General features: G+C 56.1%; 1 protein-coding gene across 4 annotated transcripts in view; it reads right to left on the bottom strand.

Moving 5' to 3' along the window:
• Positions 1-24694, bottom strand: part of LRRC8A (leucine rich repeat containing 8 VRAC subunit A) — a 28203-nt gene extending 3509 nt beyond the window's left edge. Inside the window, exons 1-3 of one of the 4 annotated variants that reach the window (XM_005605853.4) lie at positions 24534-24694; positions 21224-21330; positions 3774-5938 (exon numbers count right to left, since the gene is read on the bottom strand). In XM_005605853.4, coding sequence (XP_005605910.1) covers positions 3774-5930 — 2157 coding nt within the window. In that variant the 5' untranslated portion in view covers positions 5931-5938; positions 21224-21330; positions 24534-24694. Of the gene's footprint in view, positions 1-3773; positions 5939-21196; positions 21331-21915; positions 23781-24533 lie in introns of those variants that run through there. The other 3 variants (XM_001500261.7, XM_023629073.2, XM_023629074.2) reach the window with 3 other exon arrangements.
• Between the last annotated feature and the right edge of the window lie 50 nt (positions 24695-24744).

Raw genomic sequence — 24744 nt, 5'->3', positions numbered from 1 at the left:
CCCAGTGGTCAAGAATGGGGTAGAGGTGGCTTCCCAGCCAACACAGCCGAAGTTCAGGGACATGAAGGTGAGAGGACAGACGGGAAGTGGGCTCTGGCAGGACTGAGGCACCCGAGCCTCGCAGGGACCCCGCTCTCACCCGCAGCGTCCTCCTCTGACCACACAGTTGTCAGAGGCAGTGGGAAAGGCTCCGGCCAGTGAGTAGCAGAGCTGGGGTTCATATGAGGTCGGCCTGGCTCCAGAGCTCCCTCCCTGAAATGCTCGCTCCTCAGAATAGCCCAGAACACCCCACGCCCCAGCCAGTGAGCTCTCTCCAGGCCCCACAGGGAAAAGAGAAGATGGCCTCAGGGGCTTAGCATGTCACCAGAGCCACACTTGTCCTTTGGACCTGTCCGTCCTGCCAAGGTGTCGCTCGTTTGCTGAAGGCTTGAAGTCGTTTCCTGTCACCCCCAATCCCCCTCTCTCCTACCTCCTCAAGGACCTCAGTGGCTCCCCCATCAGCAGTGAAGTGGCCTCAGGTCTGCAACCCTCCCAGACAACCCTTCCAGGAGCCTTCCAGGGCTGCTCCATCACTCTCCGACTTCCTGACAAACCATCTTGACAAACGCTGTCTCTCTCCTCAGCCCACCATGATCTGGCTTCTGCCCCGTCCACCCCTGAAACTGTCTGGCCAGAGTCACCAGCTGTCACTCCTAATCCACTGAACCTGAACCTGGTCTCCTTTCACCCGACTGCACCATGTGCTGTGAGCCCACACGCCTCTGCCTGGCCTTTCTCCTCCGCCCTCCATCTCGAAGGCTCGAGCCAGACTCCCTTCCTTCCCCCTCTATCCTTTCCCTCATCAAGGAGCCCTCTTCACCCATGAGGCCTGGGGCGATGACTCTTGAGCTTCAGCCTGCCTCAACATGGCCTCTTGGACATCCCAGGGGCCCCAGACACCCAACACGGACACACACTCTCCTCTCTGAAAACCTTTTCTGAGAGCCCGCGTCCTGTCTCAATGCTCCTCCATCTGCCCAGGGAGCCAAGCAAGAAACCTCGAGTCACCTCAGACCTCCCCGGCTTCCCCCATCAAACACAGCCCGCAACCTGCGGAGTCTGCCTCCAGTCTCCCCCAGATCTGCCCACGTCTCTCTCCACCCCTGGCAGCCTTTGCCTCCAGGCCTCATCCGCTCTTGACCTCTCCTCCTGCCTCCTCAAACCCAGCCCCTCCTGCTGCAGCAAGAACAGCCTCTCTGATCGCAAGTCAGCTCGTTCCTGCATCTGCTCAGTCAGCAAGACTTCGGTAAACATCTGCTGCACGTCAGGCATTGACGGGAGAGCTAAGGTCTTTGTCATCAGAGGTTATGGCCCGGCAGGGGGAGTGCACATGGAATAAGGAAGATACAATCACGCTCCTACAGGCCCTGGAGGACAGCCTGGCCCCCGCCCTGAAGGGAAAGTCCAATTTCCAGCTCACCGCTCCTCCCGCCAGCTTCCAGTTCCTCAGGGACAGAAGGGTACTGGCCTCTCCCTTTCCTCGTCCCCTGGCTAACTCCTCCTCATCCTTCAGGGCCAGGTGAAAGGTCCCTTCCTCCAGGAGGCCACCTGCCTTCAGTTAAGTCTAGGTTGAGGCCCTCCTCTGTGCTCCCAGGTAGCTCTTGCCGCACTGTGCTAACCGCTGGTTACTTGTCTCTCCCGACGAGAGGGTGAGCTTAGGATGGGCAGCCCAGGGGTCTTGTTCATCCCTGTGTCCTGGGCACCTTGCTCCACACTAGGAGTGCTCAAAAACATTTGCCAAATCAATGAACAAAGGAATGAATAAGTGGACGAATGAACGAGTGGACAAATGAATGAGTGCCTGCCTTGTCAAAATATTCATTGGTAGGAGTTTGAGCTTGGGAAAACAGTGGCCGAGGGCCTAATCCGGGCCACACCCACCCAGCCTGGCCCTGCCTGGCCCTTACGGTCCTGTCTCCAACACCCCCAGGCCCGACAGGGAGCAGGGAGAAGGGCTCCAGCTGAACAGGAGGAGCCAGAACAGGACTGGCCCGGGAGCTCTTCTCCCTCGAAGGCCGCTGGCGTTCCAGGGTCGGGGCGGGAACAGGATGTGAGTAAGCAGCACAATAAACCATGCCAGATGGTCTCCTTCCTCAGGATGGCGCGCCTGCCGCCAGCTCCTTTCCTGAGGGCTGACCTCAGCCAACAGGCCTGACCTAACAGGCAAGCTGGGGGTGAGGAGCTGGGGGTGAGGACGGGGAGCCAGGCTGGAGGCCGGCTGCACCCTCCACCCAGTAGGAGGGCCCATCAAGCCCCAGGGCACACAGTTCAAGGACAGAGCACGTGTCACAGAAAGTCGTGGGGTGTCCAAGCCTGAACCAACTCCAGGGGCAATCTGGCCCCACGCTGTGCTCTGGGAGCCACTTGCTCCCTCCACACATTAAAGAAGGGGTTGGGTTGTCCAGTGCTCGCCAAACGTGGCTTCTCCCCAGGAGTCCAATTTTCCTGATCAGGAGCCTGTGCCAGGTCCTGGGGGCAGATTCTCCAGAGTAAAGCAACCTAGGACTTGACCTTTGCCTTCGCACACTCTCACATGTGCAGAGTCACGATCTGGGGAAGGGAGGAGGGACTCATCACAATCTCTGATATATGGAGGAGACAGGTTGGTTTGCCCTTAGAGAGGCTTAGGGAAGAGGGGAGGGGGGCTTTGAAGCAGTCAGAGGTCTGGGGTGCCCGGACTCTCCACTCTGAGTGAGGCTGGAGAAGGCACATCCTTTCCTGGGCAGGGGCATTGCAGGGGCCACCTGCCTCTAGGCCTGAGCCTCTAGAGAGCTCCTGCTGCGAGGACCCTACAAGATGCTGGCGGCATTGTGCCCGGCACAGGGTTGACACAGAGCAAGTGCTCCATAAACCATGGGGCTGCTTCGTGCTGCTGCGTGCAATGGAGGCGCAGAGGTGGCCACTGCATCGGGTCTCCCCCGTCTCCCAGCCCCTGGCCTCGGGCATCCACACCACCCGCCTCACTCTCACTCTGAGAGTCTCCAGCATGAAGGTATGGACACAGAAGATCTGTTCTTCCTAATGTCAACGTCCCTGCAGGTCCCCAGGACAGGTGGGCAGGGGAAGGTCCCCCGAGTGGCCACAGCTTTGTTTCCATAAAGCCATAGGAGCACCCTGCCCTCCACCCCACTCACCTGCCTCCGTGGAGGGGCCCCTCAGTGAGGGGCTTCCCTGGCCAGGCAAGGGCTGGTGCAGAGGGGTTGCCAACGGTCTCAAGAGTATCTCTAGGGCATGGCCTCCCACACTGCTGGCCCGCAGGGGTTTACGCAATTTCTTCTCCAGAAAGGCAGATGGTGACAAGCCAGCCCCAACTAAGCCCAACTCTGCCCTCCACCACCCCTACGACGCAAACAGGAAAGGGGTGTGAGAGAGAACACAGGCCTTGGACCTCCTCCCCATGCACATGCCTGCCTATGAGGATCCAGCGCAAGGTCACCTTGGGGACAGGTCCCATCTGACCACACCATCCCTCCTGGCAGGAGAACTCTGCAGCATTCTGTGACAAAGACAGGCTCCCAACTCCAGAGATGCTGATTTAGCAGGTCTGGGGTGGGGCCCAGAAATTTGTATTTTCAACAAGCTCGTCCTGGGTGGCTGTGGGAACCACAGGTGAGCACTCCAAAGCTGGGCGCACCTGACGGTCCAGCGACACTGGGCCTCCTGAGCACCCCCACCATGGGCCACGGCCAGTTTGCCCGCTAGCCCGTGTATGGAGCTGCTGCAGGGCCACTCACCCGGTTGGCCGTGACGGCCAGATTCTGGAGGTTCTGTAGGAGGCCAATGTCAGCGGGGAGGAAGGTCAGGTTGTTGTGGCTGAGGTCCAGGTAGCGCAGCTTGCGGCAGTAGAAGAGCTGGGTGGGGATCTTCTCGATCTTGTTGCGGTTCAGGTAGAGGCGCTCGAGGTTGGTGAGGTTGCCGATCTGGATGGGGATGTAGGCGATGTGGTTGTACCACAGCTTAAGGCAGGTGAGGCGGTGCAGGTGCTGGAAGCTGATGATCTCCTCGATGGTCTTGAGGTTGTTGTCCTTGAGGTCGATCTCCTGCAGGTTGTGGAGGCTGAAGATGGAGTGGGGGATGCGCTCCAGGTCGCAGCGGATCAGCTCGAGCTCCGTCAGGTTCACCATCTTCTTGAGGCTGTTGAGGACGATGAGCTTGGTGCCCTCGTTGTTGATGGACAGCTTCTGCAGGTGCACGCCCACATCTGTGACCACCTGGGGCAGCTTGCTCAGGTTGCTCTTGAGCCGCAGCACCTTGAGGCGCTTGAGCTCACGCAGCCCGTCGATGACGATGTAGCGGTTGTTCTCTGCGCTCAGGTTGCCCGTCAGGTGCAGCTCCTCCAGGGTCTTCAGGCTGTAGATCCACAGCGGGATCTCCTTGATGTCCGTGAACTTGATGTGCAGCGCCCGCAAGTTCTCACGCAGGAAGGCCAGGGCGGGCGCCTCGATCTTGGCTGCTGTGTGGTAGAGCCACAGCTCCTTGAGGCCCGTGAGCTGAGCGATGCTGGGCGGGATGGTGACGTCGGGGATGAGCTCCAGCTTCAGAACCTCCAGCTCCACCAGGTCAAACACAGTGTCGGGGATGCCGCTGAGCATGAACAGGTGCAGCTCCAACTTGTCCTGCGCGTTCTTGGTGAGCCGCTGCCGCAGCTTGTCCAGCGTCCACTCGTTGTTGAGGTTCAGCTGCCTCAGTTTGTTCTCGCTCACCTCTGACAGGAAGACAGCAAAGCGCTTCGAGTAGAGCGGGTCGTACTGGTCGATGAGGTGCAGCATGAAGGCAAAGTCGTTCTTGACGTCGGGGATGTCGCTGTAGCTGCTCTCCTCGCGAATGGACTCGAACGAGTACTTCTTGAGCGAGCGCCGCAGCATCCACCACAGCGTGTACATGCAGATGAGGCCGTAGAAGATGACCAGGCTGATGTAGAAGGACGCCAGGATCTTGAAGAGCGTGGCCAGGGGGTGGGCACACCGGTAGGTGCGGTAGCCCGTTAGGCTCTCAATGTCCACAGTGCAGTCCACGTCGAACTTGATGTTGTGCACGTAGTAGACGGTGTAGCAGATGATGAGGATGAACTTGATCACCTTGATGATGGTCTGACGCATATAGAGGCGGTATACGATGTCCCCCTCCTCCACGTGGGTCCGAAATTTCTTCACCTTCTCAAATAGCGCCTTGGCTTGCTCCCCCTCCTTCTTGTCCAGCACGCCCGTCTCCGAGCGGTCCACGATGCCCTGCTCGATCCGAGACTTGGTCCGCTGCAGCATGGGTACAGTGGCCTCCACGTCCTCGCTGACAGTTGACGATTTCTTGTCCATGGAGCCGTTCATCTTGCTGAAGGCCGGCTTGGGGTCACTCTCCTCCACCACTGTCTCCGACAGGGCCCGCGTGGTCCAGGGCGAGTCGAAGCACTTAAGCAGGATAGAGACGAAGTGTTCCAGCTTCGAGCTGGTGCGTGGGAACTTGAACCAGAAGTTGCTGCAGGCCAGGAAGATGAGCGTGTGCAGAAGCACCAGGTAGGGGAAGTACTTGGCGAACCAGTGCAGGCGGTTCTCATAGCACACGGCGTCCACGTAGTTGTACTGGTGCCGGTCTAGGTCGTACTTGATGCCCGTGGGGCCTGTATCAGGGGCTGGAAGGACCGTGGAGTTGGGGTAGGTGGGCTCTGGGCCAGGGGCTGCCCAGCCTCGGAAAGAGTCATTGCAGGAGTCCTTGGTGACCCACTTACAAGGCAGGCAGATCATCTTGTCCTGGGTGACCTGCAGCGTGCCCCCAAAGACTGCGATCATCAGCATGACGATGGAGATGTAGTCGGTGAACACGTCCCACCACGGCTTCAGGATCCGGTACGCTGGCTGCGTGTCCGCAAAGTAGCGGAGCTCTGTCACTGGAATCATGGTTCAACCTGAAACAGACCACAGCAAGGGGTTACTGCAGGGTGGCCTGCCTTTCTGGGATCCAGGGGTCAGGGGAAGGAGACAACGGGGCCGTGATCCAAAATTCCACCTGTAGTCTAGCTGGGAGTCATAGCTTTGCCACTCATTGGGCGGCCCATGGATTGGCCTTTCTCCAGAAACCACATGGTCCTGGGAGGCTGGGAAACCACCCCAGGGGAAGGCAGGCAGCCTCCCCACTTAACAGACGGAAGACCGAGCCCTGAGGTCAGGGCCCACGCTGACAGATGCTCCTGCAGCCTCACAGGGGCAGCCCCTGCTTTCCAGCAAGAGCATTCGGAATTCCGGTCTAGACCCCATCTTCCTAATGATCAGACTGACCAGAGGGGCTTGGCGAAAACTTCCGGCTCACTAGGAACCAGCCGCCGTGAAGTTGCACCAGTGACCCAAAGAGATTTATGCGGAGTGTGAGAAAAGCCAAATGCGGAAGACAGAGTTTAATATGCACTCACTTTTGTAGGAAAAATAGGGAGATTTTAAAAGTTGTACCTGTGTGCATGCAGTTATGTCCATACAGGATTCTGGGAACTCCAAGGGGAAACCGGAAGGACACACACACAGCAGGTGTAATGACAGGCTCCCGGGGGAGGGGCCACACAGGGGGAGGACAAGAAAACCAGACGGCTATCCAGCCCAAGCTGGATGACATGATCACACTTATGCATTTCTGTAAAATCATCTCTGGCTGTGTGCGTCTACGTGGGTGTGTATAAAGAAACTAAATCGACAGCAGCAGATTCTCCCCGAAAGTCCAACTGGGCAGGTCTCCTGCAGAGCCTAGGAATCTGATTTTCAACACGTGACTTCAGTGCCACAAATGATTTGCCACGTTCAGGAAATCCAGCCAGTGACATCCAGGAGCTGTACAACAAAATAATCCTGTGGAAGGAATCCCGTCCTTGGATCACCTCGTCCAGGACCGCCCTGCCACGATATGCTGCTTGTAACGAACAGCCTGTGAGGCTGTAACGAGATAAAAAATGTACTGGATGTTCCCTGGAGAATGCTGGGAAAATATAAAAAAGCATAAGGACCACAAGAGAAATTCCTTGAAGAACACTGGCCTGGGTTACCCACTGCTGACTTTTCACGGAGTAATAACCTTCTGGTTCTTTTTGTGTATATTTTTTTAAATAATAGTGTGATTTTACTTTACTCCCTATTTTCTAATCTAGAATCTACATTTTAAATCAAGGTTTAAATACCTGTGGAGTGTTTTGTTTTGTTTCTTCCTGAGGAAGATTCGCCCTGAGCTAACATTTGTTGCCAATCTTCCTCTTGTTTTGCTTGAGGAAGATTAGCCCTGAGCTAACATCTGTGTCAACGTCCCTGTATTTTGCATGTGGGATGCCTCCACAGCATGGCTGACGAGTAGTGTAGGTCCATACCCAGGATCTGAACCTGTGAACTTGGGCTGCTGAAGCAGAGTGTGCCAAACTTAACCACTATGCGTGGGGCCAGCCCCCTACATACTTGTGTTTTGACAAATGGGTCTGTTCTTTTGGGAGAAGAACAAGGGGGCCCAGGTTATGGGACTGGGCCACCTCATTCTGATTACTGGTAATATTAATAATGACCATGGTAACGAACACTTCAGAAAACAGGGCCTCCCTGCAAAAGTCAAATGCTTCCCAGGCCGTATGTCTAGAACACACAGGGATGGGTGGGGAGGACAGGAGGAAGGCAAGCCAGACCCTGGGAGGGAAGCGGGGCACTTAACAGATGGACATGTGCCAGGCGCTAGGCCAGCCCTTACCCCATGTGGAATTGCCTCATGGAATCCCTTGGAAGCCCAGATGTAGGGCCTATCTGTGTCCCCATTCCACAGATGAGGGAACTAGGGCTCAGGGAGGTGAAGTCACCTGCCCAAGCCCCTGTACCACTCAGGGCAGAGCCGAGACCAAGCCCAGGCCTGTCTCTCCACCTCCCTGTCCAGGTCCTCACCACTGCGCAGGCACCCTGTCCACCTGCCCGAGGCCCCACACACGGGCAGGAGTCCAGCATCCCCACCCCCTGGGGTTTCCCAGAGCTCAGGTCACCACGGGGCCAGCAGACACCACCACCCGCCCTGGCCGGCGGCTCCAGCCCAGGGGTCAGCCCTCCTGCTAAGGCCAGGACTCAGAGGCCAGGGTGAGTGACCACCCCCCAGGAAGGCCCGGGCCCTCTAATGACCAGCTGGCTCCTCACGCCACCCACACTCCTGGGAAAGTGGCACTCCAGGGAGGGCCTGCTGAATCACACGGCTGGCCTCCAGCTGAAAGACACCCAGATACTCGTCCCTCCCTTCCCGGATCCCCGAGTGCACATCCAGGCAGGCGCCCAAAGATTGGGGACCGGAAGGAAGGAGGGGCCAAGACAGAGGGCCTGAGGGCATGCAACAGCCTGCCCTGGAGAGTCCAGAAGGAGACTGCCACGGCAGGATGACAGACACGGGGGGTGGGGGCCATGTATGACCAGGCAGGATGTGGTTGCTGCCTCACCAGTTGGGAGGGGAGTGGGTGTGTCGACCCACTGGAGCGCCAGCTCTTAGGCAGGAGCTGCACCTGGGCCCGCTGTCCTGGGCTCTGCCCGTGTGGCCTTCCTGATTCCTGCTGGCTCTGAAGCGGGAAGGTTCACAGCTCCCTTACAGGTGAGGGAGCCTGAGGCTCAGAGAGGCAGAACAGCCAGTCCCTTCGGGTATGATGGCTCTAACCGCCCTCACCCGCAACACCCAGTCTGGAAGCACATGGCGAGCTCTCGGTGCAGCCCTGGGCTAGGTCCCCTGGGGGCAACAAGAGTGACTAAGGTGTGTCTGCCTCTCGGTCTAGTGTGAGCACGTAGGCAGGTGGGAGAGACAGACGAAGGCCGGAAACACTGGACCCTGTGTGGGGGCAGGGGCAGCCCTGGCTGCAAGAGGAGGGACAAATGCCACCCTCCCGCTGAGAAGGGCTTCGTGGAGGCGACAGTCCTGTGCCGGTCCCTGAGGCTCCCCCCTGGTGTCACCATTCCACTGCGCAGAGGAGGCCACGGAGGTTCAGAGGGGCAGAGCTGGGGCCCAGGTCACGGAGGTTAAAAGGGCAGGACTGGGAGTCCAGCGCAGGCCCGGCCTCGTGTGGGTGACCTGTCTGAGGGGGGTCGCCCTCTCGCTGCACCCAGGTTTCTGCCTCCAACTCACTGTGAGACCCTGGACAAGCCACTGCCCCTCTCTGATGGGGTTTTGGGGGGAATCTAGAAAGCAGGTGCAGGCACCAAACCCCAGGCTCTAGCCCCCAGGGGTGCCAGGGAGGAGGAGGTGGCCAGGGCCCCCTCTGGAGTGGCTGCTGCCGGAGACGTAGGTGCAGGCCTGGGCTTGGCCGCCTGCAGCCTGGGCCTTGCTGCACGGCCTTGGGCAAGGTCCTCACCGGCTGCCGGCCTCAGGTTCTTCACAAACACAATGGGACAGTACCTCAGAGGGCCACTGGGAGGAGTCCACGAATTCACGCTTTTAAAGCGTTCAGGGCAGAGTGGGGCGGGCAGATGGTTTTGGCTGATGTCATCTGTCCTCACCCTCCTCGTCACCCGTCACCCGGGTGAGGTCAGATGCTCCTTGAGGATGGGAGTCTTCAGCACACAGTAGGTGCTCAATAAATTCAGCGGGTCTCAAGAGAGTGCCTGTGAGGGGGCCGGGGCAGGAATGGGGCACAGGGAAGGGATGGGGGGGAAGGCAGAGTTTCAGGTGGATGAGGGCGGGGCCAAGGGACGCAGCAGAGGCGTGGCTTCGGGCTCTCCCTGCCCCTGCCCAACCCTGAGGGCCCGGGGGAAGCAGCCGGAGCCCAGGAAGGGAGCTCCAGGGCAGGGACCCACCCAGGAGCTCAAGGTGACTACACACCCTCAGCTGGAGCAGCTGCTGGTTCCCAGACTGATGACAAAGGCCAACCCAGAACCCTCACAAGCCCAGGAGGCCTATAGTTTTTGCAGCCATTTTTTCCCTCAAAATTCTTTCTTTATTGGGGTAAAATACACATAAGGTTTACCATTTCAACCATTTGTAGGTGTACAGTTCAGTGGCATGAAGTATATTCACATTGTTGTACAACCATCACCACCATCCAGAACTCTTTTTATCTTGCAAAACGGAAACTATCCCCACTAAACAATGACTCCCCATTACCCCCTGACCCCAGCAAACACCGTTCCGCCTTCCATCCCTATGACTCTGACAACGCCAGTATCTCACAGAAGTGGAATCATACAGCACTTGTCCTTTTGTGACTGGCTTATTTCACTTAACATAATGTCCTCAAATTTCATCCGTGTTGTAGCATGTGTCAGACTTTCCTTCTTTTTTAAGGCTGAATAATATTCTTCACGTCCATTTTATAGATAGGGAAACTGAGGCTCAGGGAGAGAAGTCATGTGCCCGACTTCACACCGCCTGTAAGTGACAGAGGCCACCTTCAAACCCGGATCTGTGATGGCGCCAGACAAGCAGCACCTCCGGGGGGCCATTCAGACGGAGCAGATCCCACCTGACAGCTGCCCCGGGGCACACCTGGGTGCGGTCAGGAGAGCACCCCTAAGGGAAAGGGGCAGATTCAGGGCACTGGGGACCTTTAGTCCCAGTTATGGAAAGCGTCCTCTTCAGGAAGTTTCCTGCAGGCAGTGTGACAGCTTCTCCCCCAGGGCCTCAGTTTCCCCGTCTGGAAGGGAGCAGAGAATGTGTCATGGATGTGCCATGTTTTGTAAAAGGTGGTCAAAGTACCAAGCAGCGTGTGATCCCAGGCTCCTGCCCATCCTGGGGCCTCCCTTACACTGACTGCAGCCCACCCCCAGGTCAGAGGGCAGGGCTCCAGCTCTAGAGCCCTGACGCCGCCACAGACACCCTTGTCCCGGCCGGTTCTGCCAGCCAGCCAGGAGGGAGGGAGAGGCGCTGTCCAGGAGCCAGGACTCCATCCCCTCTCGGCCCCTTGGCCTCCCCACCCATAAAACAGGCACAGTAACAGACGCCCTGCCAAGCTCCCAGGACTATCAAGAAGTCATAGGAATGAGGTTTCCCAAACTGCTGTGTGTGCGACCTCAGGCAGGTGGACAGCAAGTGCTGAGCAGCGGTGATGAGAGCTTAGAGGCAGAGGGACAGCCGGGGCCAGTCTGGGCTCTGCCACCCAGCAGTGGAGTGACACTGGGCAGGTGACTTCACCTCTCTGAGCCTTAGGCCCCCCATGCATGGAATGGGGCTAAAACAGACACAAGCCTGCAATCTTGACTTCAACAGACCGTTGACGGGTGAACGAAAAGTGTGCAGACCCAGAGCATGAAGGAAGGAAACGCAAGAAGGAGACCGCCCACGGGGCTCGCAGACACAGAGTTAGCTAAGGCCTGGCACACGGAAGGTGGGCAATCAGCACATCCTGGGACATTGAAGGAGTCACTCGAATGTAACAGGGCCCTCTCAGTGGAACAAAGTAGCTCTGTACGTAATGTCATTTTGAAAAAAAGCGAGATCCAGAATAATAAATAAAGACAATCCCATTTTGATAAACCTTTGACCAACATTCCCCGCACGGTGGGGAAGGCTCCCTCTTAAGAGTGGGAACAGGGGCAGAATGAAAGGAAACTGTAATTTGTTACCAGCATGCATTATCTTTGTGATTGAAAAATAGCACAGAATTTAAAATAAATAGAGCCAAAAAAAAAAAAAAAAGAAAGAAAAAACTGGCCCCCAGTGTGGGGATTGGATGTTCTTTTGTAGCTCTGAGCGGGTGATGGGGAGCCGGGTCAGGTCAGGTCTCTGCCCCAAGAGATGGAGAATTTGGACAGGATTCTGAATAGAGGACAAAGATTAAAGGGTTGAAATCAGGGCGGCTGAGAAAAGACAAAAAGGCACGTGCCGCTGTCCTCCGAGCTCTGGTCTAGCTAACTCCCCGTCTTCCAGAAAGATGTGTCACTTTAAGCTGGAGGCTGTGCCCTCCTAGAGGTTGGGGATTAGCACCCACCAGTGAGGGGGGAGACTGCTGGCTGCACCCCAGTAAAGCTAGGGAGGCAGTGGGCAAGGGACCGCCGAGGGGTCGGGGGGAGTGAGGAGGCTGGGTGCCCTGCCGGACCCTCTAGATTCATCCCAGCCCTGTGCAGAGCCCGGAGTACAGACGGCGGAGCAGGGCTGCTGCACTGGGCTGAGCCCAGGATGGAGAAGTGTCAGGAGGGAGGACGGCCACTGTCTGGGAAAGACTGGGATGTTCATCCCAGTGTTATTTATACCCCAGGAAAACTGTAAACGACCCAGATGCCCGGTATTAAGTGAACGGTTGAATATTTATTAAATGATCAGATGATGGAAAACCACGAAATAACGGAACACGTTAGAGCAAAACGCTTCATGACTTAAAGAATGAGAAAACGTCCAAAGTGTGTGAAATGCAAAAGGTAGGTGACAAAACCGTGACAGAGCAACGCTTCTGCGCTAAGTTTTATATATACACATACGTATATATATTTGAACAATATTGGCAGTGAGATTAGACTGCTACTTATAATCTTTTTTCACCCCAAACTTACCTGTATTTTCTCTCATAAGCACATGTTACTCAGGTAATTAAGAAAAAAGATTTTTTAAAATCATGATTCTGAAGGATCAAGAAGAGCTAAGACAACTTGGAAGAATAAGGTGGGAGGAAGCTTACTACAAAGCTATAGGAATTCAGCCAACGTGGTGCTGATGGAGGGGTAGATTGGTGGGCCAAAGGCACAGAAGAGTAAGCCTAGAAACAGACACCCAAATTTCTGGAAAATTAGACATGACAGTGTTGGCTCTGCAGGTCAGGGGGAAAGAATGGGCGTCCATAAACAGAGCCGGCTGTCAGTTACGTACACAAAAAAAGCATAGCCCATCTACCTCCTCACAGGAAAATAAATTCCAGTGACTTAAACACCTAGGCAAACCTGAAAACATTTAAAGAAAAAGTCTAAAAGACCATCTTAATGCCTTTAAGACAGGGAAGGATTTCTCATCACAAAGAGTATGAACCATCACAGGAAAAGATTGATATACCGATCACATTAAATTTACAATGTATGCACATCAAAGGATACAATAAAAAGAAAGCGAAAAGAACCCACAGACTTGGTCTGGTGGTTAGGATTCGGTGCTCTGACCACTGCAACCCGGGTTTATTTCCGGCCAGGGAATCACACCACCCGTCTGCAGGTTGTCACACTGTGGTGGCTCTGTGTTGCTGTGATGCCGAAAGCTATGCCACCAGTATTTCAAATACCAGCAGGGTCACCCATGGTGGACTTCCAGAATAAGACAGACTAGGAAGAAGGACCTCGCTATCCACTTCCGAAAAACTGGCCATGAAAACCTATGAACAGCAGACAATAGGAGCACTGTCTGATAGCGCCAGAAGGTCAGAGGATGGCACAGAAAGACCAGGCAGGGTTCTGCTCCACTGTCCACAGGGTCACTAGGAGTGAGCAGCACTGACAGCAACGTAACTAGCAAAGGATTAACATCGAGAATACAGAACTCCTACAAACACACACAAAGGCAAGCCAACAGGAAAAAATAGACAATTCACAGGAAAAAAACACAAATGGAAATTGAGGCGTGAAATAATTCTTAACCTCATTACTAGTCAGGGAATGCAAATTACAACATATTCCACTCCCTGCAACTGGCAAAAATGCTGAAATCCTAGATGAGGATGCACACATCCCACAATCCAGCAATTTCTCTCCTAGTTACAGACCTTAGAGAGTCGCTTTATGCATAAGTGTGAAGCCCTGGAAAGGCACCGACAAGAATGCTAAGAGTTGTTCCTAACAGTAAAAAATTAGCAAGAACCGAAATGTCCATCAGCAGGAGAAAAGATAAATTGCTCTAATCATACAACGGAACGTGAAAGCAATGAAAGTCAACGAACCACAGCTATACATATCCACATGGATAGACATCAAAAACAACGCTGAGCCAAAAAACAAGCTGTAGAATAATACGCACACTATATAAGGTTTTCTACAACCTATCTATCCAAGTGTAGGGAAGCTATAAAAACATGCGTGGAGAGCCCCAAAATCAAGATAATAATTTCACCCAGAGAGAGGGAGGAGGATGGGATTGTGTCTGAAATAATTTGAGAGAGAGTGTGTGTGACTTGCAAAACCTTAAGGTCTGACAAAGCTGAGTCCTGCATACAAAGACATCTGTTCTAGTTTTATACTTTTCTCTGTGCTTAAACTATTGCATACAAATTACCAAAACAATCATCCGTTCTTGCTCCTCCTGGCTGGTGCTCCCTCTGGTCCTCACCCAGGCCAGGTTCAGCGGGAGGCAGCGGCTACCGCGTGGACCAATTGCCAGGGCAGCAGATTCGGCTCCTCCTTGCAACTGGCCTGCTCCTCCCTGGCGCAGCAGCACCTGTGGCCTCTGAGGATACTACAGCCAGCACGGGGCAGCAGCACCCTGCCTGGTCCGCCCGCCCGGCCCCAGGGAGACGCGCGGAAGTGGGTAGGAAGAAGCTAGCCCCTTCCCACAGTGCAGCACACGCAGGTGGGGAGGAGCGCGACCAGGTTCCTGCGGCAGGGCTGGAGCAGCCCTGTCCCAGGGGAGTCAGATAAAGCAACCCAGACAGCCTTATCATCCCCTCAGTGGCAGGCGGGTGTCGAGGAGTGCAAAGCCAAGAGCGCTGGAGTCAGGAGCACACAGGTTCAAATCCAGCTCCAGGATGAGCTAATTCCCTGACCTCAGGCAAATTATTTAGCCCGAGCCTGTGTTCTGGCAACTTTGAAATGAGAATAATGCTCCCTACCTCATAGATCTGTATACAGTGATGCAAAAGCTGTCCAAGAGATATTGAGTAGTAAAAAAAAAAAGAAAAAAGGGGTGGCTGGCCTGGTGGTGCAGTGGTTCGGATCCCAGGTGTGGACCTATACACTGCTTGGCAAGCCATGCTGTGGCAGGCGTCCCACATAAAAAGGAGAGAAGATGGGCACCGATGTTAGCTCAGGGCCAGTCTTCCTCAGCAAAAAAAAAAAAAAAAAAAAAAGGGAGGATTGGCAGCAGATGTTAGCTCAGGGCTAATATTCCTCAAAAAAAAAAAAGCTGCCCAGGATATAAAATGTATGATCCATGGAAGAAGCCAGTCACAAAACGACAAACACTGCTGATCCCAACCACAGGAGGCACCCAGAGTCGTCAGATTCATAGACAGAAAGTAGAACAGGGGCTACCAGGGGCTGGGGGAGGGGATGAAGGGGAGTTAGTGTCCAACAGTGCAGAGCTGCAATTCTGCACAAGGAAAAAAGTTCTGGAGGTGGATGGCGGTGACGGTTGCATAATGTTTGAATGTAACTAAATGCCACTGAACTGTACACTTAAAAATGATTAAGATGTTAAATTTTACGTTATATATATTTTACTATAATAACAAAAATTAGGGGAAACAGGTAGGATTCCATTCTTGTTATAAAAAATTATGTCAGCAACAAACTTACCACTGTAAACATAGAAACATCTGGAAAGCTATACACAGAACTCTATGTGGGTGAGTCTGAGGGTGGGTAAGGTTGTAGAGGGTCGCCTACATTATACATTCTCCTATGATTGAAATTTAGTGCTTCTGAGTAGAAAAAATACTTGGGAAAAAAACAGAAGAGCTCCCTCACCACGTGGTTTCTGAGGTTAGAGAAAGGTTAGCGCGCCCGTGCCTGCCCTCCCCAGGGACACGGGCTCCTCAACAGGACGCCTCCCTACAGGGAAGCAGCGGGGTGAGCTCAGACCCCGCGACAAACGACGTGTCCTCTCGGAGCCTCAGTTTCCTCAACTGTAAAATGGGAACGTTACAGTACCCATCCCGGAAGCCTATTGTGAGAACTGAAAATAACACCATCTAACGTTGACAGTCCAACACCTGGCACAGAGGAAGCGGGGCTATAGTTACTACAACCCACCTGCCATCGCAGAAAACCCTCCAGCATTCAGTAGGGGGACACCCAGGTGAGGGCTGAGCCGCAAGGACAAACACCGCTGAGCACAGACCAGACGGCCAGGGGCCCCCAGAGCCTCCAGGACTCACCAACCACACTCAGGAGCGTGGACTTCTGGGGACCCTCGCAGGGTCAGGACCCCGGGAAAGGACGAAAGGAGAGAGCTGGCGATTTGCTCTCAGAACCACCCCTTAGGTGTCAGGCCTGGGCTGCGCTGTTGACTTCCTCTGGACGCTCCTCATGGACGGGGAAGGGAGTCCAGGCCTGACACGCCACCCCTCGTCCCAGAGGCTTGGCGCTCACACCTGAGCGTGGCAGGCAGGTCGGGCCGCGGGTAAACATGGCACAGAGAGCCTTTTGTTAAAGCCCAAACAGCAATGCTGGGAAGACTTCCCGGGCAGGGGGGAGGCGGGAGGCGGCCCTGCTCCGCCGCTCTCAGGAAGGCTGTTCCTCCAGCCCCGTCCCGGGGGAAGGGCCATTCCCTAGAGGCCCAAGGAAGACTCTGGGTCACTGGCCTTGTCCTGGGAGAGCTCCGGGCCTGTGAATCTGCTCCTTGCTCAGTGGCCTCCTTTGGTCCCAGAGCCAGGAGGGGGAGGAGAGGTTTCATCTCGTCACCTGGTGACACAGCCCCCACCCACCCAAGAGCAGAGCGTGGCCTTCTGGGCCCCCACACTTGTCTGGGGTGAGTCAGCGGCTGGGGGCGCTGCCTGGTTTGGTGCTCACCCTGCATAGAAGGGCACACCCTCACTTCCGGGGGAAAGGAAGAGGGGAGACAGTTGGGGCAGGAGGCAGAGGAAACAAGTTTCAGTTCCAAACTGCTCTCACACTCGAGCTGAGCCTCCCAAACAGGTCTGTCCTCACGAAAACTAGCAAGGGCGTGGCCAGCTTTCAAGGTGAAGGGTGACAGGTGAGGGACACCCAGCTGGGGCTCCTCCCACTGGCTCCCCACGCCAAGCACACAAGGCAGCAGGCCAGGCCTTCCCCTCACGCCACCAGGCTGGCATTCGAGCTCCCGGTCCCTGACATGCACTGTGTGCCAGCACTGCACCCAGCACTCCCTCCGCCTCAGCTCCTGATCTCCACGCGCATCAGTGAGGCGGCTCCCCACTTCACCAGCGTTTGACTTTGGGAAAGTCACTTCACCTCTGGGGCTCTGGTTTCCTCATCTATAAAACGGCTGACGAGTTTACTCCTCACAGGGTTGTAGCGAGGACTGAATGAGCCAGTCCATGGGAAGCTTTTGGCCCAGTGCCTGCCACAAAGTAAGACTGTAACGTTAGCTGCTGTTAATATTAATGACAGGTTTTATCAGTCCCTTTATGGGTGCGAAGTCTGAGGTCCAGAGAGGTTAAGTGACCTGCCCAAGGCTACACAGCTAGAAGATGGTGGGAAAGAGCATCCCAGGTCTGACTTTCCATCATGCCAATCTGCCTCAAAGGCAAGCAGGTCTCCTGGGCCTCCCTGGGCACCTAGAACGCTAGAAATGCTTTGTGGGACAACACCCAATTTTCCTAACAGTATATGGACTCAAGGCCTCTGCGGCGAACCCTCGCAGGCCATGCTCAGATGCCTCTGGTCTCTCAGGTATGGCTTTAAGGAAACTTTGGAAGGGAGCCCAGCTCTGGGTTTGGGCCCAGAAGCCAGGTGTCCGGCCTGGGCCCATCGGGGCAGACGGGCCTTGGAGACGGGGCTTGATTGGCCCCCAGCACTGCCTTCCTGGACAGGTTATGAAACGTGGACAGGAGCCCCCGAGGGGGGCTGCAGATGCAGTTTCTGCCGAGCCCCCTGGGACTGGGACCGAGGGGCCCGGCTCTCTGGGCAGGGACCCTGATGCTAAGTGCCGGCTGGGAGCTGTGAAGGGCAGGATTCCTGCGCCGCCCTGCCCCAGCTTGGTCAGCGCCTGGGTCAGCTCGCCGAATCTGTCAGAGGGCGGGAGCCTGGCAGCAGCACCTCTGAGGGTGTCCAGGTGGCGCGTGAAGCCGTGGAATTTTACAGCCAGCTTGGTTCCGGTGGAGGCCGCTCCAGGCATGAGGCTATCGTGCAGCAGCCTATTTAATTCTGAGGTTTTCGGCCCTCAAGAGACAGTTAAACATAGAACTTGCTACGAGATGCGAGATGCAGCAGAAACGTGTTGGGAAAGAGAGCAGAGGATGTTTGTGGCTGGGAGTAAAAGCCCTTCGAGAAACCTCGCCCCACACATCCTCGAGGAGGGAAGGCTAACCTCCAACACACACTGGGAAGTCACGATAAGCCACCATCCTGCAGGAAGCTCGGCCCTGCTTCCACTCCCAAGGTGTCAGTTCTGGCGGCGGACGGACCTCACCAGAGCTGGGGCCCGGGGCTGCAGGGTTGCCCTGGGCAGTGTACCCCGGCAGGGTCTGCGGCCTGCCTCGCGAAAGCCTGGGAGCTTCTTCAACGAGCTGATTCCCGGGCCCGCCCCCAGGCTCTGACTCTGCAGCCGTGTGCTGGTGGACCCAGGGGAACCGGCACTGTTAGCAAGCTCCTGGGCGACTCTGGGAACCTAGAGAAAAAGGGAAGTAGAAAGTGGGATAGAGAGAGCACAGGCTGCTGAGGCAAAGAGGGTTCGAGTCCTGGCTGTGCCACCTAAGTTGTACAACTTTGGGCAAGTGCCTCCGAGCCTTGGTCTCCTACCCTGCCTGTGACATGGTGGCCCTCCTCCCACAGGAGCTGTGGCGGGCAAGCTGGTAAAGGTCTGCAGGGAACCGGCACGCAGCCTAGCACGAGGCCCACAGCCACTGAGGACGAGCCCAGGCCATGCGGGTCCTGCTGCTGGAAGGAGGGGAAGGCGGAGGGGCTGGGCATCGTCTACTGGGCCAGCTCCTGGGGCTCCCTGCCAGGAGGGCCTCATGGGAGAAAGAAAAAGAGACTCCAGGGAAAGAACGGGAGGAAGAAACTCAGGAGAGGGAGAGGGTGAGGACAGTGAGCTGAGGGGGCACCAGGGAGGGGACAGGGAGTGCTGGCACAGACCCCACTTCCAGCTTGATCCTCCAAACCACGCTCTCCCGGCTCCACGAAACCAGGCTGCCAGGCCAGAAATCCCCCTGCCGAATCCCATCTTGAGGTCGCCTGAGCCCCAACAGAGCAACTTTAAAGATTTTATTTTTTCCTTTTTCTTCCCAAAGCCCCCTGGTACATAGTTGTACATTTTTAGGTCTGGGTCCTTCTAGCTGTGGCATGTGGGACGCTGCCTCAGCATGGCCTGATGAGCGGTGCCATGTCCGCGCCCAGGATCCGAACCGGCAAAACCCTGGGCTGCCGAAGCAGAGCGCATGAACTTAACCACTCGGCCATGGGGCCAGCCCCCCAACAGAGTGTCTTTAGACCCGGATCACAGGGCAGCCCCTCTGCCTTCTCCTCGCCTGCCCACCCTCAAGGCGAAAACCTGAAAGGAGCATTCCAAGGGGACAAAGACTGAGGCTTCCACCAGGAATTGCCTGGGTAAACTGAGTCAGAGCCAGACTCAGGCAAAGGCAAGAACTCATGCATGTCCCTCCCTACCCCCCACCCCGACCCCTGCCTCAGGCACACAGCGGAGGCTAAAACCTGGAGGCCAAAAGCTCTCAGGCCAGCGTGCCACCCTCCAGCGTCTCTGGCCCGGAGGAGGAATTCTGCTCCCAGATAAGCAGGACCCGCTGCTTCCTGCTCACAGCAGCCAGCAAGGCTTCAGCTCAGGCCTCCTCTCTGCAGGGGGCAGAATTCCTCAAAACCAACAGGAAACTCCTACAGGGCAGGGCCAGGATCTGCTGACCTTGTCCCAATAAACAGGAGCGTCAACAACATCACCCACCAGGCACTTCCCACCCGCTCCACTGCTGCGAATGCCCCAATGCCCGACAAGGAGCTCAAAAACCCCAGACGTGAGAATGTGGGCGGGCGGGCAGGTATCGGCCCTGCTGACAGGACTCACGCATCCATGCTGGCCTGGGAGAGAGGTCCAGCCCGAACCAGTGAACGGAGCAAGAGGAAGTAGGAACCAGCGGCTCTAACAGCACTCAATTTTGGAAAAACAAGCAAATGGTAATAAGACCCGTGGAAGGGCGCACCCCTCCCCTTCGCACCTCTGGAGATGGGGATCACAGGAGACGTTCTCTTTCCATGTGACACTAAGATCAAAACAGAAGAACCTATAATGAACTTCAACTGTATGAGTAATTACAAAACAAAAATAAGAAGATAACTTTCTTTTAAAATCCAGGCTGGGGACGGCCAGGTCTTCCTTAACAAAAAGCCGAGCTGGGAGGCAGATGCAGGGAGGTCTCGGGCACAGGATAAAGGACCCTGGCTCAGGATCCTGGGGTCTAGTTCAAGTCCCATGTCCCTGCCTTCCTTCCTGAAGATTTGGGACAAGTGGCTTCCTCCCTCTGAGCCTGTTTCCACATCTGTACATGGGATAAAGGCCATTGCGTGAGCTTCTTCAAATGACCAAAGGAGATCATTGATGAGGGCGTGTTTTACGAATTATAAAGCAGTCTACACACACCCCACTCCGATTAGGGAGCACATTCTGGGATGCACACTCTGCTAAGTGCCTTCCCTCTATCAACATATTTAATTTTGAAAATATCCTAAAGGAAGGGAAGGTGCTAATATTATCTCCTTTTATAGATAAGGAAACTGAAGCTCAGAGAAGTACAGTGACTGGCCCAGAGTCACTCCTCAAGCACGTGACAGCTGGGACTCAAACCCAGGTGTGACTACAAAATTTGGGTCCTAACCAGTGCCCTCTCCTGCCTTTGGGAACCAAAGTGTAGGCCAAGAAACCAGTCCCCAAATATGTCCACGTGATCAAGCGAGTGTGGGGAAACACGACCTGCTAGCTCCCTCTCAGAGCCTCATCATACTCAGGTCAATGTGTTCAAGGCTCTGAGAAGTCCTGCGGCAAAGACAATAAGTTATTTTTTCCAGACTTATCTAACCACCGTGACCAAAAAAACTGGTGTTCCATGGAACACACCTTGGGAAATGTGATCACAAGACAGCAGCAACAATCCAGACTGACAAGATCTGGGCTGAGCGAGAAAAAACAGAGGTTCGCAACGAAGCTTGACATCGGCGTTCAAAGAGTCCAGCAACCATATACTTCTCAGCTGGCCACTGAGGCAGGAGAAGGAGGAAGAGTTCTGTCTCCCACCACCTCTGCCCTAGATGCCTTGGACCTACAGCAATAAGAGCAAAGGACCACAGAGAAGGAAACACTGCCCTGTGCTCCCCAGGGTGGGGAAGGCACCTGACCGGAGGCGGTGGCTGACCTGGAGGGAGAGGGGCCCAGTCCTTACCCCGTGGACGGCTCTGCTATCTGCGTGTTGGCTGTCGGCGCTGAGGCTGGCCCACATCTGTCTGGGCAGGGTCCTGGCATTCCTTTCGCTCCATGGAAGCTCCCTCCCTACGAGGAAGCAAGAGCTACGTCAACAGGGCTGAGTGTGAAGGGCTGAGTGTGACTATCAGCGTTACCTGCTGTGCGGCCAACGTTTTCTCAGCACCTGACCGGTGCCAGGCCCTGGGCTGGGCTCTGGGCTGACAAGAGAGAATTAGACAGTCTACTGGGGACACGCCAAGTCAAAAATGACGACTGGCTCTTAAGAGCCCAGGGCTCTGCTGGGCGGAACCCAGAAGCTATGGGAACATGGGAGAACCACTGGATCCTGACCAAGGGGGTCAGGGAAGGCTCCCTGGAAAAAGTGCTGCCTGAGTTGACTCCCGAGGAAGAGGAGGAGTTGGGGAGAGAGAATTCCAGGCAGAAGGAACAGTATGTTTGCCTGGAGGGGAGAGAACGTGACATCTAGAGAACGCTGAGTGCTTTGGCCTGGCTAGATCCCACTGGACGTGGGAAGTGGGGAGAGATGAGCTATGGTGGGGTGAGCTGGATCCAGGCAAAGACACAGCCTCAGCCCAGACACACCACTTCGACTCAAACACAACTCCAACCATCGTTGATTAGTCAAGGAGCATTGAGCGAGCATCTACTTACATGCCAGGCACTCTGCTCAGAACTGCTCACACGCGTGAACAAGACAAGCTGGCAGGGTAGGGAGAGAAGTGTGATCAGACCACTGCAGGGGAAGGGGGAGCACCTCCACCAGCCAGGAGCTGGGAGTGTGGCCCAAGGAGAAGGAGGAGTTAGCAGGAAGGAGGAAGTGGGGGAAGAGGGGACACAGGCAGACAAAGGGACCCGAACGGCTCTTTGAGGGACTGTGGAGCCTTGCAACCATGGATGCCACTGAGCATTTATCACATCTACTCAGCACCAGGCACTCCACTGGGAGAAAAGAAGCAGAAGGCAGCCTCCAGCCTCACAGGGGGACAGGTCAATAAGCCAGCAACCCCACTCAGGTGACTGTGACCGTAAAGCACTTAGAGCTGCAGAGGCACAGAGGCCATCCAAGCCAGCCTCTGCCCCTACCCACCCTCCTCGGCAAGGATGGGGATGCCCACCAACGCTGGGCTGTCCAGTCACTCGCCCGTGGCAGAGCCCGGACCAGAACTCCAGCTCTGGACTCCCTGTCACTGATTCTTCTAGTCCCTCCTATTCCAAGAAACACAGGCTGACCACCCCTGCATATTCCCCCAGAGCTGAGGCCTCCTTCCTCTGGGCTGTCTCTGTGTCGCCATTATTACATTGGCCACCGTATTGCTGTTTCCCTATCTGCCTCTCGTCTTAGATGGCAGCTCAGAGGAGGCCAGGGACTGTGTTCTCTTACCACTATTCCTGGCCCAGGCCAAGCACTTACTAAAGGATGACTGACTGACTGAATGAATGAATGAGTCAAGGGGTGGCGAGATAGTGTGCTGGGCTCTAGGGCCTCATATCCATCCCACCTGACTCCCCATGAGGTCTTATACCATTAGCCCATGCCTCAGGGTCCCCATGTGGAAACCTGGCATCACCTCCACTCTCAGGAGAGGGAGTGGGGAACCAGGTTGATTCCTTCCCTCCAGCTCCTATAGGGGAGGTCCGAGCCAAGCCAGGCAGCCACCCAAGGCCCAGCGACCTCCCCTGGTTCTGACCTACCAGGGCAGTCCTCAGGATACCCCACAGTCCAGAAAGGCCGTTCAAAGTTTGCAGAGGAAACTGCTTCCTAGCGGGTGTGCCCAAGACATGGAGTGCAAACCACCTAGCTGAATTCCCAGGAGAAGTCACAAACATTCTTGGATCCTGCTCTGTGTCCCACAGCCCACAGGCAGAGGGGCATCAGACCCAACCCCAAGGAATCTCTCAAACCGAGAAGACAGGGAAGCCAAGGCTGGTGATTCATGCCCCAGCATCTCTCCAAAAGCCAGTCCTCCACCACAAGTCACCTGTCCTTGCCTCTCCCCGTGAGCCAGAGGAAGACCTGACCTTCACGAAGGCAATGCCAGTGTGACTGAGCCACGGGCACTGACTGCCCAGGCCCTCTGCACAAACTCCCACTCCCCCATCCCCTCCACAGGAAGTATCACCACCAGCAGCACTCCTCCTGCCTTCAGTCTGTCTGTCTGCTAGTCTGTCTGCTCAGAGGGCAGGAAACAGTTTGGCAGAGGTTTAAGGTCCTCCTAATGGAAAAGGTGGGAGAGGCCTCTGGTAGCCTCTCAGCTCCCTCAAACCCGTCCTCCGCCATTGAGGCCGAAATTCGCTTTCCCTCACCAAGCTCTCTCCCTCTCCATCCTCACACCTCATCCCCAAAAGGCTTCCTGGGGAAGAGGCGTCAGAGTGTGGTCACCGAAAAACGGCCCCACCCTTCCAGGCAAGTCCCCATCAGGAGGAGGTTGTCGACACCCCCAACCATTTCTCCTCCTTCCCAAAAAAGGCAGCAGTTGCATCAGCTAAGAACTAGCCCTTGGTTCACTCCAGTCCAGACCAAGGGCAAGAGGCAGTCAAAGAAAGGAGCAGAATCATCATGAACCCCAAGGAGCGGCAGCTATGCTCCTTCCGACCGGGAGCCAACTTTTCTAGATCTCCAGCCCGGACCTCATCAGATCCGCCTCTCCGGCCCATCAAGACGCAAAGGGCACGGGCAGGGTCCGGAGTCTCGGACCCTGGGCCGATCTTCCCAGGAACCCCAGCCCAGACAGGCCCCAAGAGCCTAGCCAGGGATCCTGCCCTCAAGTCAGGGCACTGTTCCCGCCGGATCAAGAGGAGGGAGGGGTCCGGGGAAAGAGGAGGGGGCCAGGAGCGCAGGAGAAGACAGCAGGGGGACCCTTTGGAAACGAAAAAAGCTGCCAAGGAGACAGTCCAAAGGTGGAACCTCTAGGAAGGGGGGAGTGTGTGTGTGGAGGGGTGAGGATCTGGGGGAACCCAGGGGATGACAAGAGGACCCGGAGAAGCCGAGGCGGAAACTCCCGGAATGGAAAGCGCAGGGAAGCACTGGGGTGCCTGGGAGGGGGCTCGCGCGCCGCGGCACCGAGAAGAGGGTGGGGCCCCGGAGACCCCGGGGATGCGGGAGCCCGGAGGTAGGCCGAACTGAACTGCCGCGGGAAGCCCCCAGGGAGCTGGCTCCGGGCAGAGCCCGAGCTGCCCAGCGCCTGGGGCCGGGCAGCTGGCCAGGGACGTGTAGGAGTGGGTTTCAAGAGATGACAGCTCGCACCCTTTTCCCCACCCCACCCACTCACCTGAGCCCGCCGCACCCGGCCGCCCAGCTGGCAGCACCCGGCCCTTGCCGCTTCGTCCCGCGGCCGGCCGCTGCGCCCCTCCGGCGCCTCCTTTTGTTTGTCCCTCACTGCACCACTCAGCCTCCTCCGCCCAGGAAGTGACGTCACCGCCGGGCGCGAACGCGGCGGCCAGGGCGTCGCCATCTTTTTGAGGGGAGCTCTCTTCGCGTCC

Source organism: Equus caballus, chromosome 25, assembly GCF_041296265.1.
Source record: "Equus caballus isolate H_3958 breed thoroughbred chromosome 25, TB-T2T, whole genome shotgun sequence".
Lineage (NCBI taxonomy): Eukaryota > Metazoa > Chordata > Mammalia > Perissodactyla > Equidae > Equus > Equus caballus.
Note: the sequence above shows the minus strand (reverse complement) of the source record. Positions and strands in the feature narration are given on the sequence as shown.